This window comes from Bison bison, unplaced genomic scaffold, assembly GCF_000754665.1.
Source record: "Bison bison bison isolate TAMUID 2011002044 unplaced genomic scaffold, Bison_UMD1.0 scf7180017864498, whole genome shotgun sequence".
NCBI classification, from domain to species: Eukaryota; Metazoa; Chordata; class Mammalia; order Artiodactyla; family Bovidae; genus Bison; species Bison bison.
Genome location: NW_011495057.1, coordinates 3593952 through 3603763, shown reverse-complemented (window position 1 = coordinate 3603763; position 9812 = coordinate 3593952). Strand labels below are relative to the sequence as shown.

Here is a 9812-nt window from a genome sequence, read left to right as displayed (position 1 = left end):
TGCGACCCCATGGACTGCAGCCTACCAGGCTCCTCTGTCCATGGGATTTTCCAGGCAAGAGTACTAGAGTAGGGTGCCATTGCCTTCTCCGTTCTTTAGTATAGACTACTACCAAAATACTTAATCTTACCACAGCATTAAAGCATGAAGGACCTAAGCCCCACTCCCAACAACATCGCCAGATAATCATTCCAGTTTTTTAACTTAATGAAATTCTTATCTTGGTACAAATTACCACCCTGCCTAGGCAAACACATAATTTCAAGAAATGAAAGACTCCTTCTGACACAATACTCATCTCTGTTTAGGAAATCAGTATAGCCTTACTTGAAAATAACTGCCCAGAAATGTAGAGTGAACACCCAAGCCTCATAAAATTTGGTATGGATAGTCCTGAAATAGAGATTCCTTTTTTGTTTAACAAAGGTGGATAAGCTACAAGTATGTGTAATGAATTCTATAAGGCATAAAGATAGAATTGGGCTTAAGAAACTGGAGACATTATTATATCTAATATGACTACATAAGACAATATTTAATGGTACACATAACTACTGTGATGCTACATAAAAATTGAAATTGGGCTCAGTGATCAGCAGCAGTTCATGACTCTAATTACTACTCTATGGCCACACCAAGAACATCCGACCAGAATCAGTTAGAATAGTTCGTTAACAGGCTAACTTGGTTAGGGACCTTGGTGGCCTAGGCCTTCTTGATTCTTCCAAAGTAGTGGCTATCTCCTGCCTCTGTTGGAAGTCAAGACAGGAATAACATCAGAAACTAGACTCAATTAGGCTTAGGAGGATGGAAGGTGCCACTCTGATGGAGAGACCAGAGCCCTCTTCATGGAGTGGTGGCAAGGTCAGAATTAGTACAATCTGGGCTGTAGGCTCCATACAAGAAGCTGACAGGAGGAAGAAGTGAAAAGTGGGAGATAATGTGGGAAAAGAGAATTGAGATTTTGCTCCAAGTTCAAAAATTAAAGTTTTTTTCTAGAGGAATGTTACTGGTATATTACTCTGGCTACTGTGGAAAGAGAGTCATACTACTAGGAAAATCTTCATGCTACTAAGAAGATCTAAGTTTAGATCCCAACTCTACCAAATAGTATTTTAGAAACTTACAAGTTACCAACTCACTCCCAAGCATCAGATTTCTCTTGAGTAAAACTGTAGGATGTCACCTATTTTATACAGTTGTCTTAATTGACAAAACATACTTTTTTGCCTAGGACAAAACAGGTAGTCAATAAATTCTATTCTCCTTCTTTCTTTTCCTAGATATACTAAGTGGTAGAACTTGACACAACTGTTTTGCCTTAAAATAGTGCCTGAGTTTCTCAAGTCCCCTCAATGACTCATGCAGATTAGTGAGGAAATTCTCCTGAGAAGACTGACACACAGAAACGCTCTCACTGATTCATACATAGTGAGACCTCTTTAATCAAATGGCAGAAAAGTCAAGAGGATCCAAAAGAGGGTTTTACATGAGCAGCTTTGCGAATGAGCACACGTGGGTGAAAAACTTGCTAGAGTGGAGGCTGGATAGAGGCAGGCTCTGGAAAATGGGAGAAAAGATGAGAAATGACAGAAGTGAGAAACGTTTGCTCCCATATCTGGTTCTTTTCTCTCCATCACCTGACTCTGCGTGAAATTCTGAAGGCGGTGGGGCGATAGGTAAACAGTACTGGTCCTGTGACAAGGCCTACCAACAGTGGGGTCCTTCTAGGAAAAATCCCAGATTGAAGTGTTGGAACCAAACGGTCTGTGCAGGACATAGCTATCACCATACTTGCCATGCGTACAGGCAGCTTGGTAGTAATGCTGCTAGGCAGCAAACTCTCCAGTTTGGAAATAACTTTGGGGGATACATCTGGTATCTGGGAGATGAGTGGACACCAGTGCATTAGGGATGGCAATTTAGCTCTTCCCCACATAATTAAGTCTTAATAACTGGTGTTGTCTTTTTTTAAATAGAGGTATAGTTGATTTACAATGTGGTGTTAATTTCTGCTGTACAGCAAAGTGACTGAGTTACATATATACCTATTTTTATATTTTCCATTGTGGCTTATCACAGAATACTGAATATACTTCCCTGTGCTATACAATAGGGCCTTATTATTTATCCATTCTATATATAATAATGAAGAAGTCCATTAAGCCATTTGGGATGACAATAAAAGGCAGACATCGATACTGGACTGTAACATTGAACTTTTCTGGTCATACCTTCGTGTTACCTTCCCCCGCTCTCTGGTAAACTAGAATAAGCAACATTTGTTTTTGCTCTGCTGTCTAAAGAGCAATCTGTCTCTACAGCCATACTGTGAGCTTGCTTCCAGGATTATCTGTACATGCTCTGTCAATTTCCTTGATATCTATAGTTTCTAGAAGAGAAAGAGCAGTGTCTCTTACCCCTTAACCTCCATCAGAAGTACAGCTGCTCCATTAGTTCAGTCTGTTTATTTTGAACCTGAGATTCAAAGATGTTAATCCCTGCTGGACCAAAATCCATCCCTTTAGTCCATATCCTAAATTGAATGGTGGATAAACTCTTCAGTAAACAAGTTAGTCTCAAAGGCTACCACTTAGTTACCTGCCACCATGAAGATTCACTGACTTTATCACCATTCTCAAACATAGCCAGCCTGCACAGCCAGTCCTCTCAAACAGCTCCTGGTATAAACTAGTAGAAAGGCCGTAACAACTTTGCCTGCTGTCCCTCCTCCAGAAGGTCTTCCTAACCCGGGGATCAAACCTGTGTCTCTTACATCTCCTGCACTGGCAGGCAGGTTCTTGACCACTGGTGCCACCTGGAAGCCTCAAGGTTATAAGCAAATCCCAGACCTGTTTCCCATGGTAAGCTGAGAACGCCATCAGGACCCTGCAGGGAAGCAGCCAGACTAGACAGGAAATGAGATACATAAAAACGTTCCTATTTGAGTGGCGACTCACTCCCCTACCCTGTGAAATGCTGACTCTTGAGATTCCTAATCTTGTTTTCTGTTTTGGGTGTCTCTTTCACTGTAGGTCCAAGCCCTCAGGATTTTTACATTTTCCTAGGTTTTATCCCTAATTTCTCCCTATCTTGGCTAAGTTATCTATTAATATCAGTAGCAGAGAATAAACATGGATGTAACTCACTGTTCCTACCTTTTTTCTCTATGGTCATTCCAAAATGTTGGTCAGCCAATGGAGCATTATTTAGTTATTTCGTCACCATTTTCTCCACAGAATTCTTCCAAAAGCTTTTTCTTACAATTCTTTTAGACGTGTGCCTGTTCTTGGGATTTAACTAATACAGACTCTTTTGCTCATTGATCTTTCCAAATGTTCATCATGTAAACTTTGCCTTTTACATTTTTCCCCTTCTGATTTCCTCACTGTTCATCCATCCTCAGTTCCATTGTTATGTTCACATAAGATAGACATTTACACACATATACATAAAACAACTTTTTCCTCTAAGCAGATATATACAGCCTCACATCGCAAAGACAGGCCAGAGACCACGTAATATGGAAAATTTATCTGAATTGTCTATCAAAAGTATGTTTAATGACACCTAATTGCTGCCCTGTCCTCCAAGCTGGACTGCAGTTTAAAGCATCATGGGGAGGTGAAAAACAAATGTGACTAACCTTTTCTATTAAAATAATCTTCCAAGAAGAGAATACACAACATTCCTAAGTAATGTGTCTCATTATAATTTGAGTCTTTACCACTACAAAATTCAGTTCAAAGATGGCATACTGGAAAGGCTTACACACCCTTCCTTCTAGATCTCATGGTACCAACAAAAGTTGAGGGTTTCCTGCAAAGTGTCAGATTTCTTAAAGAAAAACTGATTCAGTAATAAAAATAAAGCATCAGTGTGATTAAACATCAGTGTAATTATTTAAACAGTATTTATATCATTCTTAAGTTGGAGCATATGTTAGGCATGATACAGTAATTCATAACTAGGTTTTTATGAAACTATTACTACTTATGGCACTTACCTTTAATCTGATGAAATTGTTTAACCAGATCTTTTATATCCAGACAAGGACGTCCTGAAGAAATAAGAACAGGAAATGAGATACATAAAATTCCCAATTTAAAATACTTTCTTGTTCAAAGCAACAAATGTATAATCTAAAGCAGTAACAAACCTTCTCTAAAGAGAATAAGTTCTCTGAAATAAACTGCTGCGAACTGGGTGATGTTTGGTGGATTGGTTTTGAGTATGGCTCTGCTAACTCCCTCAAGCAGAGTCTTGAGGCCATAAGGTACGACAAGTCTGGGCTTTGAAGAAATCATGCTGGTGGGATGTCTGTAATCTCAACTACAATGAAGAAAAACAGTCTTATAAATAGTATGGAAGTTTACTATTGAAAATGTTACGAGTTAACTATAGTTTCTAAGAATAAATCTATTAAAATTATTAGTTTTAGTGCAGATTTCTAGGTATTTATTCAAGAAAAACTGTTTAATGGTAGTTTGAAAAATAAAAAAAGAACCATACTACCAACAACATATCATGTGCAGATGAGCAATCGAGTACTGTTAAAGAAATCCATGGGAAAAGCCCTGCCAGAAACACCAGAATGATACTAAAAACAAAGATCAAAAACCAGACAAAACCTATTTTTACAAAATTCAGTAAGTATTTTGTGCAGTAGCATTTCAAGAAAGATAAATTAAGCTCATTTATCTATGCCTAAGAAACATCCTTCCAAACCACATGGGAACTGGCTTTTCTGTACATTGATCAAATAGTTATTACAAATTAAATTTCTACAAGAAAATATTCTCCCCGCACTTTCCTAAGTATATCCTCAGACACACTGATCATCCTTAAGTGTATATATTTTAGCTTTGTTTTTAAAATTAGAGTAGTTACTTGTGGTATTATACCAGCCACCACCATCCATTCTTTTCTATCTTCCCTTGACCTCTACCTTAGTTTTCCTCTCTCCCTTCTCTTGGCTTTCTGGATTTTTAAGTGGTACCAAGGGCATTGCATAGCCTTTACTGTGTAACTCTAAGCTGCAGAGGTTGCTACCCTAAACTTGTGTCAGTGTGTGTGTGTGTTTTGTTTCATTCTAAAAACTTTTAAGAAGGCTTATGAATACTCATAAAGAACAATAAAATATTTAAGGAACTCAGTTCAGTAGTTAAGAGGAAAATTATGGTAGGAAAAATAGGATTAAGCCACAGGTAAAGTTAGTATCCCAATACAAACCTTAGGTCCTACACTAGAGATGGATTGTCAGATCAGCCTTCTGAATTACCTAGAAGCCATCACATCATAAAGAGTTAAATGATCAGGTTTCCTGAGATTAAAAAACAAATCAGATGCTTGGGAGAATCACAGCTATTCTGGGCAATGAGTCCCAGGAGAAATTTCTCCTATGGGTCCTCATAAAGAGAACAGTGTAATCATGTACCAGGTCCTCAACAATCTCTCTGTAGTAAATAGAATAATGAGTTTCATAGAGTAAGTGACACAGTTCAGTTATAGCCATTATACAAGGGGCCAGCCTCTAATAAAAAGCAACTAATGTGCTGAAGAATTGATGCTTTTGAACTGTGGTGTTGGAGAAGACCCTTGAAAGTCCCTTGGACTGCAAGGAGATCCACAGAGATCAGCCCTGGGTGTTCTTTGGAAGGAATGATGCTGAAGCTGAAGCTCCAGTACTTTGGCCACCTCATGTGAAGAGTTGACTCATTGGAAAAGACTCTGATGCTGGGAGGGATTGGGGGCAAGAGGAGAAGGGGAGGACGGAGGATGAGATGGCTGGAGGGCATCACCGACTCGATGAACGTGAGTTTGAGTGAACTCCGGGAGTTGGTGATGGACAGGGAGGCCTGGCGTGCTGGGATTCACGGGGTCAGAGTCGGACACGACTGAGCAACTGAACTGAATGTGGCATAGCACCAAAGGTCAAGAAAAAAAAATGTTTTGGCCAAAGCAAACTCTTTGAGAACATAATTAAGAATACTGTATTCAAGCCCCTAATGAAAACTTACTATTAAGAGTTTCATCTAACAGGAGCTTCACTGAATTAAACCATCTTTAAAATAACTAGTGGTGCACCTCTGGCAGGCCCACATGCTGAATGTTAAGGGACATAGTAATTAAATGGATGACACATGTACATTTCATATGTATGTATTTTTTAAAGTATATCCTGTGCACCCCAGTGTGAGTTTCAAAGTGGCTTACCAGGAACCCCGACAGCTAACTATAGTCAGCACTTGGTGCTACCAACTGTGAGGAGAGCACCCCCACCCCACCACACGCGAATATGCGGGGTATTTAGCGCCCCAGGACCAAGGATTGTGCGTCCTGCGATGCAGTGCCTTACAAAGAATCGTCCTGAAGATGAGAAATGACCGTGACACGGATCGTACCTATATCACCGGGTAAAGTCACATATAGGGCCGTTGAGGGTTGTGTAAAATGACAGCTTATTAGTTCTCCCCAAACTAATATTTGACCAGTATTTGTCTAAAACCGACAAATTTTACAACCCCTACCCCGACAGAGGAGTAACGCCTGAATAGGAACGGCGCGCCTCTGGCTGAAGATGCAGAGTAGGGGGCTTCGGAGCCACAGATCGTCAAGGGTACCCACCACTCACTCCCTAAAGACTGTGCAGGGTGCTCGTTTTTGCCGTTTGGTTGGTTTGGTGGAAAGGGCAGAGAGACCTGGGAGAGCAGGCGTCCCAATTCCACATCGACTACTTTGGCGGTGGCGGACCTGCCGACCCGGACCCCGGACCCCCAAGTCCGCCCCAAGGGCGCTGACCGCCTCACTGGCGGATGTGGGCCCGCCCCTCCGCGCAAGCCTCCCACTCTCCTGACGCTAGAGGAACCTTCCAGCAACCACACCGCGCTCTAGAGGCCTCGAGGGCCTAACGGCCGCCAAGCCGCAAGGGGGTGGGGGCGGGGGGCGCTTTCCTCCAGAATCGCCCCACCTTCTCCTTTCCGGCTACGCTCTACTGAGCTTCCTCCTTGCCCCCTTGCCGGCGGCTCCTGGAGGAGACGGCGCTCCCTGCAGGGTCTTTTATACCCCTGGGGGACGTCAAGCCTACGTCACAAAGCCCCGCCCTCCCTGAAGCTCTGAACGGGCGCAGGAGGAGGCGGGAGTTTAGCGGCCACAGCCAATGGGAAGTCGAGAGAGACAAAGGTCGGAACTCCTCGGAGCAGGGAGGAGTGTTTTTGCCTTTTCTAGCAGAATACACAGGCGCATAGGAAACAAGAGTCTCCATGCCGAAACAGGAGTCTCCATGCCGTAACAGGCTCTCCATTTTGGGTCTAGCTTCGAAGAAAACAGATTTACGGCAGTTTTGTGTGGCTGTCACTGCATCACACTACTCTCCCCTCGTCCCCCTTATTCTGTTGCTCTCTACTCACCTTTTTGAAAAAAAAAAAAACTCTGCCGATGTACACAACACACACTGGTACAATAATAGGATGCAGCACAGCACTCCTCTCAAGACACATGCCTGCTGAAAGAGAATCTGGCATTGATCCTGAATCTTCCTGTTTCTCGTAATTCCGGATCTTGCAATACTTCAGGCATGGTATATCCTTCGCAAACCATACCATCAGCTGCAGGTTGCAAGTCCATAAGGACTGTGTGTAACTTTAGCTCCCTTTTACCCAAGTGAAACTGACTCCTTCAAATACCCTCTCTGCTTTTTTACCCCGTTCGGGCTCTAATGTTTGTGCTGGGCATTTATACCATCGGAGTCATGATGGTCAAATTCCAAGCAGCCTTCGTTGTAATCCATTTCCACACGTTTAAAAAGCAACAAGAATCACTGTAAATCAACGATTAAATAACATCATCAGGGCATATATCCGACAAAACTTTTTAACTTGAGAAAAAAATGAAGACTACCAGAGCACGTTGCAGTAACAAGCGATGTTAAAACCCTGGCCTACATCTATGCTGCACACACCACTTTATGAGGATATTAATTTGTCCATTACCTATTACTGAGTGCCTATTATGTGGCAGACAAGCCCCTTCTTCTTATGAATATTACGTTTTAAAAGAAGAAATGCTCTTTTAGTGTGACTTGAGTGTGATGATAGATCTGCAGGTGGTACACTTTTTGGTTCTCATCGCTGTCTCCTCGCCCGCCCTCCCCCCGACTTTGTAGTGTAAGTAAAAGTGAAATGAAAGTGGACGATTCCTTTCCACTTGTTTAGTTTATATTTAATTATCAAAAGTGTAATGACTCTGGGCTAAGAACCCCAAGTACAAACATTAGATATCTCATTTATGGTGACTTTTGGAATGAGGGACATATGCTTATGTCGCCTAACCAAACTTGGTCGGTCACCTTGAACACGGATTAGGTGTTATGTACTGTGCTAAATCTGCAACACAGAAGGCAAGCCTATATACTTTTCCACATTTCTGCAATGTGGAAGTTCTGTCCAAGTTCCTCTGAAAAGCAAACTGTTACAGCAAAAGCACCTAACAAATTTTAAAACCTCTATGTGCTGCTTGATTTCTAGAACTCCTAGGGATCTGATGTGGCTTTACAATCTTCTTGTCCTTGTGTTCATCTCTCTCAGTCACTGGGGATCTAACTAAAATCCAAACCTACTTTGTTCTTCATTGCTTCCCATCCCTCCCTGCTGCAAATCCTTACTCCATAGAAGTCCATGGTTCTTGCTGTGACCTGTGCAACTATCTCATCTTACCATCTGGTTTCCATTGACCCTCGAGAGACTGGACCTGAAGACACGTGCCGTTTGTCACTCTGTGCCTTTGCTCATCAGGTCCAAGGCCTGAGACATCTTTCCAGCCGTCATTTTCACATGACTGCATCTTTCTCCTCTAAAACTCAGCTCAGCAATCTCCTACTTTAGAAAACCAAAGGGTTAGAAGCATTTTTTCCAGCAGCCCCATAATATGTATAACTCTGCCACACAGTTGACTCTCTGATTTACTACTTACCAAAAGATGATAACCTAGGGCCATCTCTCTCTAGTGTATTCTATCTGCATTAGCCTTATCCTAGGAGTCTGTTAAAAAGGTCTTCCTAAGCCCTACTTCAGTTCAGTCGCTCAGTCATGTCTGATTCTTTGCGACCCCATGAACTGCACCACACCAGGCCTCCCTGTCCATCACCAACTCCCAGAGTCTACCCAAACCCATGTCCATTGAGTCGGTGATGCCATCCAACCATCTCATCCTCTGTCGTCCCCTTCTCCTCCTGCCCTCAATCTTTCCCAGCATCAGGGTCTTTTCCAATGAGTCAGCTCTCTGCATCAGGTGGCCAAAGTATTGGAGTTTCGGCTTCAACATCAGTCCTTCCAATGAACACCCAGGACTGATCTGCTTTAGGATGGACTGGTTGGATCTCCTTGCAGTCCAAGGGACTCTCAAGAGTCTTCTCCAACACCATAGTTCAAAAGCATCAATTCTTCAGTGCTCAGCTTTCTTTATAGTCCAACTCTCACATCCATACATGACTGCTGGAAAAACCAGAGCCTTGACTAGACAGACCTTTGTGGACAAAGCAATGTCTCTTCTTTTTAATATGCTGTCTAGGTTGGTCATAACTTTCCTTCCAAGGAGTAACTGTCCTTTAATTTCATGGCTGCAATCACCATCTGCAGTGATTTTTGAGCCCCCCAAAATAAAGTCAGCCACTGTTTCCCCATCTATTTGCCATGAAGTGACGAGACTGGATGCCATTATCTTAGTTTTCTAAATGTTGAGCTTTAGGCCAACTTTTTCACTCTCCTCTTTCACTTTCATCAAGAGGCTTTTTAGATCCTCTTCACTTTCTGCCA

At 42.2% G+C, this 9812-nt stretch overlaps 1 protein-coding gene across 4 annotated transcripts in view; it reads right to left on the bottom strand.

Moving 5' to 3' along the window:
* CABYR (calcium binding tyrosine-(Y)-phosphorylation regulated) overlaps positions 1-9135 on the bottom strand; it is a 19262-nt gene extending 10127 nt beyond the window's left edge. For 3 of the 4 annotated variants that reach the window (XM_010828936.1, XM_010828934.1, XM_010828933.1), the window contains exons 1-2: positions 4160-5625; positions 4007-4060 (exon numbers count right to left, since the gene is read on the bottom strand). In XM_010828936.1, coding sequence (XP_010827238.1) covers positions 4007-4060; positions 4160-4307 — 202 coding nt within the window. In that variant the 5' untranslated portion in view covers positions 4308-5625. Of the gene's footprint in view, positions 1-4006; positions 4061-4159; positions 5626-6970 lie in introns of those variants that run through there. The other variant, XM_010828935.1, reaches the window with a different exon arrangement.
* Positions 9136-9812: the final 677 nt, after the last annotated feature.